General features: G+C 56.4%; 1 protein-coding gene across 1 annotated transcript; it reads left to right on the top strand.

Annotated features, from left to right (window-relative positions):
• Window positions 1-12,372: 12,372 nt before the first annotated feature.
• Window positions 12,373-13,352, top strand: LOC309416435 (olfactory receptor 14A16-like; the record flags this gene model as incomplete). The annotated part of the gene is made up of 1 exon (XM_082015984.1): window positions 12,373-13,352. Exon 1 carries the CDS (start codon window positions 12,423-12,425, stop codon window positions 13,350-13,352), a length of 930 nt encoding a protein of 309 aa, XP_081872110.1. The 5' UTR covers window positions 12,373-12,422.
• Window positions 13,353-16,760: the final 3,408 nt, after the last annotated feature.

The following is a 16,760-nucleotide window of genomic DNA, read 5'->3' as shown; positions in this document are numbered from 1 at the left end:
TGTCCAAGGGCTGTGAGGATTCCTGCCCCAGTGAGCTGTCACCTCTCCTCCCACCCCAGGCTGCCTTTCTCCTCTCTCCCACTCCTCTCCGCTCCCCTCGCTGCCTGCAGGCAGTGCCCCCAGCCCTGCTGCGCTGGGCAGAGGAGCTGCTCCTGGGCAGAGCTGTCTCTCTGCAGCGCTGCCCGCTTGCCACCAGCTCCCTCCACCCCAGCAGCCCGGCCCAGCTCCGCAGCAGAGGACCAGCCCACGGCAGCACTTTCTCTGCCCGCGCTGGGCTCCCTCCGGGTGTCCCTGGGGCTGCAGGGAACCTGCTGGGAAACAGGCTGAAGCCATCCCTGGGGTGCCCTCCCTCACCTGGGGAGGGACACTTCTCTCCAGCAGCGTCATTCCCCTCTCAGAGACAGAGTCAGGTCAAAGATCACCTCTTCTTGTCCCACCGTGAGACAGGACACCCAGACAGGCAAAGGGAGGAACCTCCTGTACCTCCTGTACCCATGCAAACCACAGGGGACACTGGAGGTGCCAGAGGTGGCCCAAGACATGTGCAGGTCACTGTAAGCTCTGATGGAGCAATTCAGAGGGACAGGGCAGCATCTGGGGTCGTCATTTTGGAGGCTGCTGGGGCATGTATTTGGCCAGCTGAAGTGACAGCGGATGGTCACGCTTAGGACAGTGAAGCCTGTTCCTGCTCCGTGTGTCCAGGGCAGCCTGTGGAGGTACTCCTCTGAGCAGCTGGAGTCATTGCCATCGGGAGAGCTAAGTCTCTCGCCCTTCTCCATCAGCTGTATTTACCAGATCTCCGTTGACAGTCACGGCAGGTTTCTCACAGTCACCCCTACGATGCTGAACCTAATTCACGGGGCTCTTAACTGCCAAACTCATTGCACCAAGGCCAATGCTTGATGAGAGTTTCAGGAGCAAGGGCAGGGAGGAATGCACCACCACACCATCACTTGTTCAGCCTTTAGGAAGACAGGATATTAATAACGGTGACATTCCTGGTGTCAAAGATGGAATTCTCCCCCTCAGCCTCAGCTGAATCCCGTCTCCGTGGGCAGCACCGAAAGGCACAGGCTGAGATGGTTCGGTATGTGGGCAGATGCCTGAGCCTCTCTCAAGACAGCAATGGAGCAATTGCACGACACTACAGGAAATGAAAGGGGGCACTTATTTCATGGATTTGCTGCCCAGGGTAGAAAATACCCCAGCAACCATCTCAGAAACACCAAAGGAAGGTACAAAATAAGAACAGCATGGCCAATGGGGAAAGGATTAAGAGGAGTGGGAGATAAACCCCAGCCAGCACCTAAGGCCCTACCCAGTCCTTGCTCACCCACCCCCCCCAACAGCCAGATGGGGGAGAGAAGGGCAGAAGGATGGCAAAAGTGAAGAAGCTCGTGGGTTGAGATAAAGACAGTTGAACGAGTGAAGCAAAGCTGCACGTGCAAGCCAAGCAAACGAGGATGAATTCAGTACTTCCCCCTGGCAGGCGGGAGTTCAGCCATTCCCAGGAAAGCAGGGCTGTGTCCTGACTAAGGGTTACTTGGGGAGACAAAGGCCAGAACCACAAATGCTGCCCCTTCCCCTTCCTTCCCCTGAGTGTTTTCTTGCACTAAAGGCCACCCCTCAACCTGGAACGAATCCACTACTCCAATCCCCCACCTCAGAATTTGCCACTAAACCAAAGCCCAAACACACAACCCCTTACCCATACTCTTACCCTGTTGATCACCGTAATCCTTTGCCCATACCCCGAGCGTTGAAATGTTGGCCTTCACCCGAGCCCTCGCTGCCGCCCTAAACAACACCCACCCCACAGTGCAAGCCCGTTCGCTAACACTGACCAGGCAGCACAACACCAAAACTACCACAGAAAACTTTGCCTGACCCCAACACAGAACGGCGAGCTCTAATGTCTAATTGTAAGCTGAACACCCACCCCCCAAAGACCTCCTTCCCATGCTCTACCCCCTCACCTCGGTCCCCTGTCCTAGCCCTGACTCCAGCTGTTTGGCCCCTTGGGGGCAGGGCAGGGATCGTGAGGTCCCAGGGCGCTGCCGCGGCGTTGGAAGAGGAACGTGAGGTTACCCGCGTCTGAGCAGCTCTTAGGCCACAGGGAGGAGATGGGTGGGAGGGCGATGGTGAGGTCGGCTGTGCCGCAGGCTCTCATGGCACAGCAGAAGGCACGTGGCTGTGAGGTCACTTCTGTCTCTGGAGTTGAGAGGCCAGCAGCAGGAACGTGGCTGGGAAGGGGACGGTGAGGTCCCTTCTTTCGGAAGCAGCTGGGGGTCAGCCCTTGAGTCAGGGCTGGGACATGTGCTGTGAGGCTCACAGCTGCCAGTGTCTCTGACAGGCCAGCAGAGGCAGCTGGTGGGCAAGTTGGTTGTGGGACTCCCTTTCCCCGAGGACCTGCGAGGCCCACCCAGGAAGAGGGCTTGGGTAGGGGTGGCCACGTCCTCTCCACACGAGTACCTGCTGGGACGGCAGTGCGCGCACGGTGTGGGTGCTGATCCGAGAAGCTGAAAGGCCAGCAGCCGGCGTGTGCCTTGGAAGATCATGGTGAGGTTGTTCTGCCTGGTCAGCTCATGCAGCGAGTCTTGCAGATCCCATCTGTGGAAGGGTTATCCCCTTCTACAAGAATAAATTAAACTAGTCTTTCCCTGGGGACTAGCCTTTACCAAAGTTCTGTGTTCTCCAGAACACAACAGCAATGGTTAGAAGGTGCCGACTGATGTGGTGACAGCGCCCGAAAGCTTTCTTTGCAGAGCATCCAAACAGAAGCAATGACAGTATTTCTACACTCATGTCTCCAGATACGTCACTTGTGAAATAAAACAGTCATGCCACAAAGTGAATTAACAGCCACATTCTCATGAGGATATTAAGCAAAAAGTCATCATGTTTGTGCTAGTAAAAAACCCCATGAAATCTTCCTCCAGTACTTATCTCCTAAACAGGACAATCACGCTCAGGGGTTTGTCTGAAAGCACAACGCAAACTCCTGTTCACAGCAAGGTATTTGAATGTGTAGAAAATTGTGAACCTTTTGCTCCTGTCATCACGTTCAGTGTTTTCTTAGAAGGGACGAAATTCGTGCTGTCATTTCTACTGCCCCCAGAAGAGGATGCTCCTGTGTGGATTGGTTGTGGCAGTTTTAGGTAAAGGTAAGGACAGTGCAGTTGGCCTACGGGTACCAGGTGGGAGCTTCCTGCAGACTGCTCATTGCCATCGACTTCCTTCTGCAGCCCAGGAATATGATCTGCAGAACACAGCCTGCAGGCCAAGCTGTACGTAGGGCACAGCACAGCTCAGGCCTGGCTTTACTCAGGAACACTCTTACATGGATCCCTAACTCCTGGAGGCACAATGGTTTTTTGGTCAGGATCGCTGAAGTGCCTGAGGAAGACTGGGAAGGTTACGAGTTGTCCTCTGGGCAGCTGGAGGAAGGCACACAGATTTAGACCCTGGTAATCACGGGGGACTTTGAAGACCATGGCCCTCTGCTAGAAGGCCTCAGTTACAGGGAAGGGGGAAGGTGATCCCTGACCTGACATGATGAGAATGCCCTCCTGGATAGGTTTTTCGCAAGATGACAAGTCAGGACTGGTGGAGGATGTGGAGGGCCGCTTTGGCTGCAGTGCCAGTGTGTTGGTATAGCAGAAAACGCTGAGCCAAGTCAGCAAGACAAAGTGTAGCAGTGCTGGGGAGACAGGACAGAGGACCTCCACCAACGCTTTGGCAGCGCTCTTCCAAAGGCAGCCCAGGATGACGTTGTCTGTCTTTGCTGCAAAGGTGCAAAGGCAGGAGAAGAGAAGGCTTTGGGGAGACCTAATCACAGCCTTCCCGTTCCTTCTTGGGTATCAGCAAGAACATGGAGCCAGGTTCTCCACTGTCATGCATGATGGGAGGAGGAGGGCCAATGGGCATCAGCTGAAACATGGGAGGAGAAACTTTTGCCCCATCAAGACAGTCAAGCACTGAAGCAGATTTGCAGAGAGCTCGTGTCCTCTCCATCCCTGCAGCTTTTTGAGCCCTAAATGAATAAGTCCCTGAGCAACCTGCTCTGACCCCATAGCTGACCCTGCTGAGAGCAGGAGGATGGCCTAGATACATCCTGAGGTCCCTTACGGCATGAAGGATTCTGCATTTCCATCCACAACAGGTCTTCCCTTCATGACGGGTGGCAAAGCACTCGGGTTCCCAGTGACCACTGAAGTCAGCCACAAAGAAGTTGGGTCAGACGACCTGTGAACTTCTTGTCCCACTCCAGGCATTGTTGCTCAGATGCAGGGCTGCTTGGCAGCTCTCCCCGGGCAGTCCTGAGCATTTCCTTCACTTCACCTTTTCTTTCCTTTTTCCCTCTTTTCCTGCTCACAATTTCTTCCCCTTGGCCATCCTTGGACCCTCCCGTGCAAAGAGCCCACCTCTGTTTCCCCTTTCCTGCCTGGCCCTGCTTTGGCTTCCTTTGTACCTTCCTTTGGCACTTCTGAGCGAGTCACCATCGGAATGTGTACCTTGGTCAGCAATATCATCGAACCAGTGCTTCCTTCCCTTATCCGTAGTGTCCTGCAAGTCCTGGTGCTGCTATCTTGTTAGAGGCACGTCCTGTCAACAGATTTGGTGGGCCACCTGTACGAACACACTAAAAGGTCTCAAAACAGAGCTTCACCCCTGGGGGAGACCTTGAGAACTCTCGGATTTGGCAATAGAATCCTCATGAAATTTTACAAGGAGAAGTTGTGAGTCCTTTTCTGGGGGTAGAGTAACCCCAAACATGAGGGCAGGCTGTGACCCGAACAGCTGAGGAGTGACCCTGAGGAGAGAAGGGCCTGGGCGTTACGAGGGGTACCATATGAGTGAGTGGCGCGTGCTCAAAGTTAATAAGGCCAACTGCCTACAGGGCTGCATGAGGAGGAGTGTGGCCACCCAGACAAGGGGGTTCTCATCCCCCTCGACTCAGCTCCGGTGTGGCCAGATCTGGGCTCATGTGTCACCTATGTGGGGCTCCCCAGTCTGGAGGAATGGGGAGGAACAGAAGAGGTTCTAGAGGAGATCTGCCCAGGATGGGGTTTGGGGCCTGTGTGGAGAGGCTGAGGGACCTGGGCTGCTTTAGCCTGGGGAAGTGGAGGCTTGGGGCACTACAGAAGTAGCCTACAACATCTTGAAGGGTGCTCTCAGAGGTGGTGGAGCTTTTCGTGGTAGTGGGAAGCGAAAGAACTCCAAAAAGTGCAGCTTGGAAGGTTCAGACTGGAGGTGAGGCAGAAGAAACCACAATCAAAGGGCAGCCTTGTGGTGCAAGAGGGCACCCAGAGGACATCTGGATCAGCCCATGGCTTTGTGTTTCAAGGAATGGCCAGCAAGACCAGAGAGACATCCCTGAAGGTACAGAAATGCTGGGCTGAGAGCCAGGTGGGAAAGCAAGATGGCTCTCTGCAGCCGGAAGGGAAAGAGCTGCAGGCATGGGACAGTGCAGGACAGCCTGCGATGGAGGTGGCCAAGGGCTCTGCATAGACTAAACGGCTCATCAGACGGAGGGCTTCGTCCCCTTGGCCATGGCCACTGCCTGCACCACGGAGGCCTACCAGAGGAAACCCTCTTTGGAGGCTCTGGACATTTTTTCCCCAGCATGGGGACACCAGGAGGGTTCATAGAATTCTCCTACACTTGGCACTGCTCACCCTCACATCCACCGCCCCCAGGAAGAGCCCCGAGCCACGCCTGAGGGACAGGATCTGTGGTCCCAGGGCCTGGGGGTCAGGGCTTGGCCCTTCTGCTTCGTAAAACAGACCGAGGGTTTCCTCAGCACGACAGCCGCCTGCACAGGGCCTTTGCCTACCTGCCCTCATGGCCTCCAGCCATCTGCTCTAACGAGTCCCTGGGGAGACGTTGTCAGTGATGGCCCTCAGTGGGGCCAATTAATACTTCAAGGTACTCTGAGTGGAGTTTCGGACTTCTTGAGCACTTTCTTCACTCTTCTCTCAGTACCTGAGGATCATGGGCTCAGCACCAAACACACCATGGGGCTCATTAAAACACAGAAAGCCCTAACGAGCCATGGCTCTTCCCGTAATTTTCTTCAAGTCTTCAAGACTTGTGCAGCTAATTGGAGAGGTTTCATAGTGCAGCCAAGGAAGAAGATTTCAAAGTGCATCTAGTAAAAATTATTTTGTCTTTTAAAGGGTATTTTCAATTACTTTTCAGTCTGAAGAAGAGGTGATAGAAGCATTCTGCCAGTGGTATTGACCCAGGGTGTCCCCTCAGGAGGGCTGGACAGCTGGGAGAAGCAGTCGCCTAAGACCTGACACTGTATGGACACCTTTGCTCCTCACCGCTCCCCCCTCACCATTTCTGACATCGGCCACCTGGGACTGACATCACCATCCCTTGCACCAGACTTCTCCACTCATCTCTGCAGCTGGATGTGACAGCTCCATGGCACCATCTCCCCCCGCCCTCCTTAGAGAACTGGCTGCACACAGGCACGGAGGAATTGCTCCTATCTGTAAGGGCAGAAGAGTAAGCGTGATCAGTTCTCATAAACAATGGAACACACTCTGCAACGACGTGCTACGTACAAGCTGCCTCTCAGGAGGTCACCTGTCTACAAGGGATAATCTCCTGAGAAATGATTTAGGTACGTACGAGAAGAGAGATGTGGACATAATGAAAGAGCTGTCTAAGGAGACACTTAGACTGTTGAAAGACAGGAAAGCTTTTAACTCCCTGAAGCTCAAAGCAGCAGCTGGCAAGCTGAGAGGAATCTGAAGGAAAAATCCTCGAATCATAGGATATCTCAAATAGGTTCAACAGGACGTTCCCTTTGTGAACCCGTGTTGACTGTTCCTGGTGATGACATTGTCCTTCAAATGCCTTTCAACAGCACCCGAGTCACAGAATCATCGAATACCTCAGGCTGGAGGGCACCCATAAGGATCATCGTGCCAACTCCCTGCTCCTGGCAGGACTACCTAAAACTAAACCAGATGACTAAGAGCATCATCCAGACGCTCCTTGAACTCTGACAGGCTTGGTGCCGTGACCACTTCTCTGGGGGGCCTGTTCCAGTGACCGACCAGCCTCTCAGTGAAGAACCTTTTCCCAATGGCCAGTGTGAACTTCCCCTGATGCAGCCTCCTTCCATTTCCTCGGGTCCTACTGCCAAGGAAAATCCCCATTGTGGATAGGACATCCACAACTTCTTTGGGCAACCTGTTCCAATGTCTCCCTACCCTCACAATGAGGCGGCAGCACTTTGTGGCCTCCTTTGGTGTTTTGGAGATTGTGTTCATGGCAATTCCTACCTGCGTCTTGTAGAGGCCTGCAGCTCCTCATGCTGTTATCTGCTCAGACCACACCACTAGCATGGTGAGCCACCCGCACACCAATATGAACAACTGACCAAATGGAGCTTCCATCCAGAGGGACCTTGAGAATCTCAGGGACTGGGCCAACAGGAACCTCTGGAAGTTTACAAGGAGAACTGGCCAGTCTGGCCTCAGGAGGAATAATAAACCTCTACATCAGGGCCAGCTGGGAGCTGACGTGCTGAGCGTGACTCTGAGGAGAAGGGCCTGGAGCTACGAGGGACACCATACGAGCCAGTGGTTGATGCTCACCACGAGCAAGGCCAGCATTAGGATGAGCATGTTCACCCAGACCAGGGATATTATTCCCCTTGACACAGCACTGCTAGGGACCCCCCCACAGGCGTTCGTCCCTGTATTTTGATAGAGTTGGGATGAGCTGGAGAGTGCCCAGAGGAGACCTGGCAAGGCAGGTTTGGGGCCTTAAGCAGATGCCCTGTGTAGAGCGGCTCAGAGACCTGGTCTTCTTTGTCCCAGTGGTGGAGAGGCTCAGGGCAGTATAGGAGTAGCCTGAGACGGCTTGGAGGGTGGTTTCAGAGGTGGTGGAGCTTTTCTCAAAATTGGGAAACAGCATGAGAAAGAAAAAATGCCACAAATTGCAGCTTGGGAGGTTGAGATTGGACACGAGGAGGAAGCAATGTCACTCCAAGGTCAGTTCTGTGGGACAATAGGCCACACGGAAAGAGTCTGAATTACCCAAACTTGGTATTTCAATGAACAGTCTGCAAGGATGGAGAGATATCAGTAAGGGCAGGCAGACGCTCAGGGGAGACCGGGCTTGGTAAGCAGGGGAGATGCTTCCAGAGTCCTGCCTCAAGGCGCAAAGGCTTGGTAGACCTTGCTGGACGAGCCTAAGGCAAAGAGGACAGAGAGGATCTCTGATCTATCTACACCTGCTCTTACTAAATCCTGCAGTGGCCACACATGATCTTTGGTGCTTTCTTTAGTTCTTTATGGATGCAGTAACAGCTCCTCTTGATGCCCTTGAACCTCTTGCAAGGGTCCCCACTCGGGAAGCTTTGGCTTCCCTAAAACCATCCCTATTTCTAAATTCCTCCTGCAGTCCCTGCATCCAGCTCTTGGCTGCTTTCTTTGTAATATGGAGCTTCTTGATGGGTTCCTTCTTTAGCCAAGTTGGTCTCCTGAAATGTCTCGTTGGTTTTCTGCTTATCGGTCTGGACAGTTCTCGTGCTTTTAGATGCTTTCCGAAAAGCCCAGCTGCACTGAGCTCTGCTGCCCGTGGGTGCTGCTGCCCATGGGACTACCACTGAAAGTCCCCTGAAGAGGTTAAATTTTTTTCACACTCTTTCATTATCACTGCAGCCAAGGCTGATGCCAGTTTTCACATCCCTGACCAGCACTGCCTCTTTGACAAGGACCAGATTCAGGTGAGCATCCCCTTTGTTGTCCTGGCACCGTGCAAAGGAATTGTCCCAAGAGACCCCAGACACCAGCGGGACAGTGTGCATCCTGCTGTGCTCCCCTTCCAGCGAGTGTCGGGGTCATTAAGTCCCCAAGAAGACCTGGGGCCATTCATCTGGGGACTACTTTGTCTTGCTGAAATAAACCTTTCTGCACTTCCTTGTCCTGACTGCAGCTTCTGAAGGCCTGTGGTGGAGGTGAAGCTGATCTCCAGGAAGACAAGGTGCTGCTGAAAATGTGCTGGTGTTTGGACGTGTGGAGATCCAGGAACACTGTGAAAATCATTCACCTATTCCTTGATTGTACCATCATGCGGCTGAGCAAAGGGTTTTCGAACGAAGAACCAGGAGAGTTTGGGAGTAGCCAAATGATTTGAGACCCTGGGGTGATGGGCTTCCTGTTCATGAGCTGCTGTGCATCGGCTGAATGAACTTGAGTCAGCCCTTGCCTCACCGCAGTGGTGGGATTCAGTGGCTGGCCAACAGAAACCAAATCTGCCTGAGATGCCACCTGGGCTTGCACAGAGGAACCGAACCTGCCTGCAACGCTCTCCGGGGTGTCTGTCAGGCATCCCCTCGCAAGAGCAGTGGTTTTCCTGCAGGCCCTGTGTGGTCCCTGACAGCAGCCTGTAGGTGTGCCGGGGAGCGCTGGCATCTCACGTAGCACCCCAGGCCTGTGCTTGGCCGTTGAGCAGCTGCCCTGACTTAGGTTAAGCAGTGTGGGATGTCCATGAGACAACGGCCATTAGAGTCGATGAAGGTCTAGGAACTACAGCTGATGGAGAAGCGAAGGAGAGGGACTTAGCTCCATTTGGTCAGCTGAGTACCTCTGCAGGCTGCTGTGGACATGAGGAAAAGGGAAGGTTTTAGTTGTCCAACTGTAAACATCTGCTCTCGTTTCCCTCCACCAAAGGAATTCCCCACCGGGCTCCAACGTGACCCCCCAGATGCTGCCCCGTCTCTCAGCGTTGCTCCATTAGAGCTTGCAGTCACCTGCACACATCTTGGAAAAGCTCTGGTGTCACCTCAGATGTCACCAGGTGTTCCCACCCGAACACCCTCAGTCACCATTAATTAGCACGAGAGCCGAGACGAGGAGCTGACGGGCAGGCGCCTGTTTTCTGCCCACGTGCACTGAGGCAAGGGGAAACCCCCCTGCTGTGGGTCTGTGGTCTGCACGAGAGGGAGCCGAGTCCTCTTCCAGCCCCAGGGCTTCACCCCCAGGGTGGCATTCGCTGAATGTCTCAGCCGAGTCCCTTCCCTCGGCAGGGGACAGGAGACCCCTCCCTGCCACGTTCTGCTGGTCCTGCCTAAGGACGGGACATGGAACGACAGTTCTCATGCCGAACTCTGTGTCTGAGAGGGGAAGCGACTCTGCTGGAGAGAAGTGTCCCTCCCCAGGTGAGGGAGGGCACCCCAGGGATGGCTTCAGCCTGTTTCCCAGCAGGTTCCCTGCAGCCCCAGGGACACCCGGAGGGAGCCCAGCGCGGGCAGAGAAAGTGCTGCCGTGGGCTGGTCCTCTGCTGCGGAGCTGGGCCGGGCTGCTGGGGTGGAGGGAGCTGGTGGCAAGCGGGCAGCGCTGCAGAGAGACAGCTCTGCCCAGGAGCAGCTCCTCTGCCCAGCGCAGCAGGGCTGGGGGCACTGCCTGCAGGCAGCGAGGGGAGCGGAGAGGAGTGGGAGAGAGGAGAAAGGCAGCCTGGGGTGGGAGGAGAGGTGACAGCTCACAGGGGCAGGAATCCTCACAGCCCTTGGACACGGTAAGTCTCTGGCTGCAGGGCAGTGCAGAGGAGTTCCTGGAAGTGTCTCCTGGGCCTGGCACACCCACAGCTGACAGAACCTGTCAGGACGGCTCTCCTGGCTTTTCTCTGGTGCGGAGGAGGAGGAGGAGGACGTGCTGCAGAGCAGGGCTGTGTGCCGGGGCAGGGGCTCTGCCACCCGGCAGGGTCAGGTCTCAGCCTGCCCAGGGAGCTCCCCAGAGCTGTGCAGGGGAAGCGGTGGGTGGCAGGAGCCACCCCCCGCAGGGCAGGGCATGGTCCTTCTGCTGTCGAGAGAGCGCTGCGAGGGTCAGAGAGTCTCACAGCTTCCCTTCTGCTTCATGGCATTTCCAAGGGCACTTCTCGGGAAGACATCATCTCAGCAGCAGCTTCCCCTTCCCAGCCACATCAGGCGTCCTGCGGTCTGGTCTTCAGCCCTGTGCAGGCAGAGACGGCCCTGGGCAGTGCCCTGCCCCGGGAGGTGTTTGCGGGCAGAGGTGAGCACAGGGCAAGCGGGATGGGGTTTGTGAGCACTGACGGGCAGCTGAGCAGGGGACGGGGAGATGCTCCAGGCAGGAAGAGCTCCCAGCAGCAGAGACACGGGCAGGGAGGGAGGGAGCTGCTGCCAGAAACGCTGGGGAGGAGGATGTGGGCACCTCCCTGCCATCCCTTGGGCGCAGACACCTTCCCCTGAGCGACTCCTCCCTGGTCTCCTTTGCCAGCCTAAGCAGAGCCTCTGCCCCCCAGCCCAGGGGTCCCGGGCATGCCCTGCCGCTGCAGCAGCCGCAGCCAGAGAAGGACAAAGCCCCGATTCCCATCGGATTTGCACATCCCTCCTCCCTTGGTGTTTCACTGCCATCCCCTCCTGCCTCTTCTGCCCGTGTTCTCAGCCTTGGGTTTGCAGGGTCAGAGCGGGGCACGGGGGTCGCGGTGGCAGGGTCAGCTCCTGTTCAGACACCGACCCCTGGGGCCCTGGTGTACAGACGTGTCTGTGCGAGCAAGTCTCCTCTAGACAACAGTGGAACATTCAGCTCCTTCCCCGGGTGCCTGCTGGGCTGCAGGGTGCCCTCCAGAAGGGCTCAGCTCTCCCACGGTGTCTCTGGGCTACCCGGGATCCCCATGGAGAAGACACCGCGGTGCTACGGCTGTGGAAGTGCTGCTGGGCAGCTGCACAGCTGATCTCTCCATGTCCCCGTCTGGGAGGGGAGAGATACAATCCTCCTCAGGCAGCTTGAGAAAAGGCGAGGGGTCTGCCCATCTGCTCGTTGAACCTGGATCCCTCTGCTCCCAGCGGTTTCTCGTTAGGGGAACACCCGAGTGTGATCATCCCCCAGCTCCAGGCTGCCAGCACAGCACAGCTGAGCACAGGGCAGACGGGCAGAGCAGCTCTCCTCTCTCTGCACTACGGCACCGTCCCTTTGCCGCTCAGGACCCACAAGATTTCACTTGGAGGGCATTGGAAACGTCAGGGATTTCAACCACCCAAAAGCCCTCTTAAATGTGGCAAGAGAAACTAGAACCAAACAGACAGAACCAAATCCCCTCAGCTCTGCTCTGCAGTTGGGCGAATGGAAAATGCCGAGAAGCGGTTTGATATATCACGAGTACGTTTCACTGGAGGTCACCTGCGTCCCTAGTTCCGTCTTGCTGCACAGCAAGAAGGGCTCCTCAGGAGCCCATTGCAGAGCCCGTGCTCCCAATGGCCCCCTCAGGCAGCAAAACCAGGAGCAGCAGTGAGGCAGCAGCAGAGAGGTCTTCCTGAAAAGAGAGAGCCTGAACGTGGGGATGCAAGGAGACATGGAAGAGGTTTTGCTCAGAGAAGTCTGGCCTAACTCAGCACTGCCTTTTCCTGCTCCACAGATAAGCATCCCAAGGGGAAGCACATGTCCAACGGCAGCTCCATCACCCACTTCCTCCTCCTGGCATTCGCAGAGACGCGGGAGCTGCAGCTCTTGCACTTCGGGCTCTTCCTGGGCATCTACCTGGCTGCCCTCCTGGGCAACGGCCTCGTCATCACCGCCATAGCCTGCGACCACCGCCTCCACACCCCCATGTACTTCTTCCTGCTCAACCTCTCCCTCCTCGACCTGGGCTGCATCTCCACCACTGTCCCCAAAGCCATGGCCAACTCCCTCTGGGACACCAGGGCCATCTCCTACCCAGGGTGTGCTGCACAGGTCTTTCTGTTTGCCTTTTTGATGTCGGCAGAGTTTTATCTTCTCACCATCATGGCCTACGACCGCTACGTTGCCATCTGCAAACCCCTGCACTACGGGACCCTCCTGGGCAGCAGAGCTTGTGCCCACATGGCAGCAGCTGCCTGGGGCAGTGGGTTTCTCCATGCTGTGGGGCACACGGCCAGCACATTTTCACTACCCCTCTGCCAAGGAAATGCTGTGGACCAGTTCTTCTGTGAAATCCCCCAGATCCTCAAGCTCTCCTGCTCAGATGCCTACCTCAGGGAAGTTGGGCTGATTGTGGTCAGTGCCTATTTAGTATTTGTCTGTTTTGTTTTCATCCTGCTGTCCTACGTGCAGATCTTCAGGGCGGTGCTGAAGATCCCCTCTGAGCAGGGACGGCACAAAGCCTTTTCCACGTGCCTCCCTCACCTGGCCGTGGTCTGTCTCTTTGTCAGCACTGGCATCTTTGCCTACCTGAAGCCCCCCTCCATCTCCTCCCCAGCTCTGGACCTGGTGGTGGCAGTTCTGTACTCGGTGGTGCCTCCAGCAGTGAACCCCCTCATCTACAGCATGAGGAACCAGGAGCTCAAGGATGCCCTCAGGAAACTCACCCAATGGACGCTGTTTCCCTGACAATAGCCCGTCTCCTCTCCACATTTCCCAGAGTTTCTCTTAGGCCAGGAGTCTACTTTTTTCCCTTGTGATAATCCTCCTTGTAGAAATGTTTCTGGGCTTATGTTCCTTGGATTGAGGTGTGATCCAGTTGTGTCTGACCCTCGCACAACACTGTGTCAGGTGTGGCCTGTCCGATAGCAGCTCTTCAATCAAAGGGCATCTCCCAGCTGCAGTGCCTGAAGGCTGGGCTCTTCCTCCAAAGGTGCTGCCAATAAAATGTCTAAGGAACTGGTCTTTAAAAGGGTCTGTTCTCCCTGTGATGTGAGTTAAGCTCACGGTACCACTGGGTCCCATGGGAGCAAAAGTTCTGGTTTTAAAGGCTCTTGGTGCCCAGTGGTAGTGGAGATGGTGCATGGGTCAACAAGTTTCCTAGATTGCACTGGGGAGCTGAGCACCGGACACAGCACTCCAGATGTCACCTCACCAGTGCTGAGTAGAGGGGAAGGGTCACCTCCCTCCACCTGCCAGCAATGCTTTTCCTAATGCCGCCCAGGAAGCTGTTGGCCTTTACCAAGACCATGCAGTGATAGGTTATGCTCAGCTGCTTGTCCTCTGGGAATCAGAGAATCCTTGGGTTGGAAAGGACCTTCTCAGGTCATCTAGTCCAAGGCCCCTGCAATAAGCAGGGACATCTCCAACTAGAGAAGGTTGCTCAGAGCCCCTTCCAACCTGACAATGAATGTTCCCAGGGCTGGGGCATCTGCCAGCTCTCTGGGTAACCTGTGCCTGTCATTCACCACCCTTACTGTGAAAAATGTCTTCCTCTGTCTAGTCTAAATCTACCCTCTTTTAGTTTAAAACTGTTACCCCTTGCTCTGTTGCTAGAGGCCCTGCTAAAAAGTCTATCCCCATCTTTCTTAGAAGCCTACTTAAAGTCCTGAAAGGCTCCAATAAGGTCTCCTGGAGCCTTCTCTTCTCCAGGCTGAACAACTCCAACTCTCTCAGACTGTCCTCACAGCAGAGCTGTTCCAGCCCTCTGATCATCTTTGTTGCCTCCTCCTAACCTGCCCGAACAGGTCCATGTCTTTCCTGTGCTGAGGGCTCCAGAGCTGGATGCAGTGCTCCAGCTGGGGTCTCACCAGAGCGGAGCAGAGGGGCAGAATCCCTTCCCTCGACCTGCTGGCCACGCTGCTTTGGATGCAGCCCAGGATACGGTTGGCTTTCCGGGCTACAAGCGCACATTGCCGGCTCATGTCCAGCTTTCTGTCCACCAGTATCCTCAAGTCCTTCTCGGCAGGGATGCTCGCCATCCCTTCATGCCCCAGCCTGTGCTGATACTGGGGGTTGCCCCAATCCAGGTGCAGGACCCTGCACTTGACCTTGTTGAACCTCATGAGGTTCACATGGGCCCATTTCTCCAGCTTGTCCAGGTCCCTCTGGATGGCATCATGTCCCTCAGGCGTGTCAACTGCACCACTCAGCTTAGTGTCCTCTGCAAACTCACTGAGGACACACTGGATCCCACTGTCTATGTCACTGATGAATATATTAAAGAGTACTGGTGCCAGTATGGACCCCTGAGGGACACCACTCATCACCAATCTCCATCTCGACATTGCGCCATTGACCACTACCTGCTGGATGTGACCATCTAACCAATTCCTCATCCACCCAACAGTACACCCATGAAATCCATATCTCTCCATTTTAGAGAGAGGGATGTTGTGGGGGACCATGTCAAAGGCCTTATAGAATCCAGATAGATGCCATCGGTAGCTCTTCCCTTGGACAGTCCCCACGCCGGAGAAGTAAGGATAGCCCTGCACTAGCCAGATCACACCAGTGTCCCAGCCCCGCCAACACCTCTGTGAAACCCTCCCCTCCTCTGGCACCGGGATAAGGAACTGCAGCCAGACCGACTCCAGGGACGCCTGGATCAAGAAAGAAGCAGAAGGATGACAACACCACAGATTTAGCCTCGCTTTGCAAAACAGCCGCCCGCGTGGGTGGGGGGTGCGTGTGTGTGTGTTAAGTAGCAATTGGTCAAATCAGTTTGGAGCTGAACACGTGAAAGGTGTAAGAACCGTGCGTGACACCGCATTCGGGGTGCCCCAGTCTGAACGGGACAGCTCGCGTGCACGAATGCAGCAATTCCTCCTGTAACGCTAGACTGGGCGTCCAGGCTCTCTCCTCGGTGGGCAGGGGTCTGTTGCCAAATTTTTGTGAAAGCTCTCCATCGTGGCCACAGGGTCCTGGCCCCATTCCTTCCCCTTGCACAGGAAATTCACCTGCCCCGAAAGTCATGGTTGGCTTGGGAAACTGTGGGGGTAGGAAACCATTGGGATAGGAAACCATCACGGGGCTGAGAAATCATCGCTGGGATGGGAAAGGGTGGTGGGGATGGGAAACCATCATTAAGGACAGGAAATCATCAGCCAGATGGGAAATAACTGAGAGGGGAAGGTGTTGTGCTATGAAAACCAAACCCTCGCGAGGCTGGCTGAAGCAGGTGCTGGTGGAGTGTTCGCCATGGGGACGGAGGCTCTTTGGCCCAACAAACCCCACACTGACCAACCGCCACGGCAGGTACAGCAGCGGCTCCCGCTCCTTGCAGTGCTCCTGCCCCCCAGGTAACCCCCCGCTGGCTCTGCCCGCCGATACCTCACCCCACCACCCCTTTTTGCTTCCTCCAGCAGAGAGCTTCCCTCTGCGGCTGCTGATGGCATCGCAAGTGCCCGGCGTGAGCTTCGCCGTTCCAGCCATGCCGCCACCGGTCACTGCCGGCGTGTCACCCTCTGTCCTGGTGCCCTCTGAGCCTGCCCAGCTCCACCACGTCACCTCCCAGCTGGTGCAGGCCGGCGTCTGGCAGGAGGTGCCAGGGCCCCTGGGGGTCCCGGGGCAGCCGGTGCAGCTCCCCGCCGTGGGACAGCCTCCCTGCGGGGTGCAGATCCCCCCCATGCCTGCTGCCTGTCTCCCTGCCTACGGCTGGGGATGGCAGCTGGGGACGGGAGCGCTGGTGCCCCACCAGCCCGTGGGGCTGGGGCCTGGCACCGTGCTCCAGGGGCAGCTCCTGTACCCCACAGGCTCCTGCCCGCAGCACATCCCTGCCTGTCCAGACCCCCACCACCCCACAGCTCAGCACTGCGGGCAGGGCCCCTGCAGTGCCCCGGGGCAGCCCTGGGAGGCCCCGGGACGGGACGAGGACGCGGAGCGGTGCGGGCAGGCGTAAGGCGGGGCAGGCGCACGCACCGCTCTGGCATGGAGGAGCCCCTTCTGCCCGCCATGAGGGCGCCGGCCCCGGGCCCGCCCAGCGCCGCTTCCGCCATCACCCCGCGCCCCCACCGGCCCCGCCCCCGCAGAGGAGGCCGCGCCCCCTGCCCGGCAGAGGCTGCAGCCGCGGCGCCACCTGGCGGTTCCTGCGAGGAA

The sequence above is a fragment of the Phaethon aethereus genome, assembly GCF_964289735.1.
Source record: "Phaethon aethereus genome assembly, contig: HAP1_SCAFFOLD_108, whole genome shotgun sequence".
Lineage (NCBI taxonomy): Eukaryota > Metazoa > Chordata > Aves > Phaethontiformes > Phaethontidae > Phaethon > Phaethon aethereus.
Note: the sequence above shows the minus strand (reverse complement) of the source record. Positions and strands in the feature narration are given on the sequence as shown.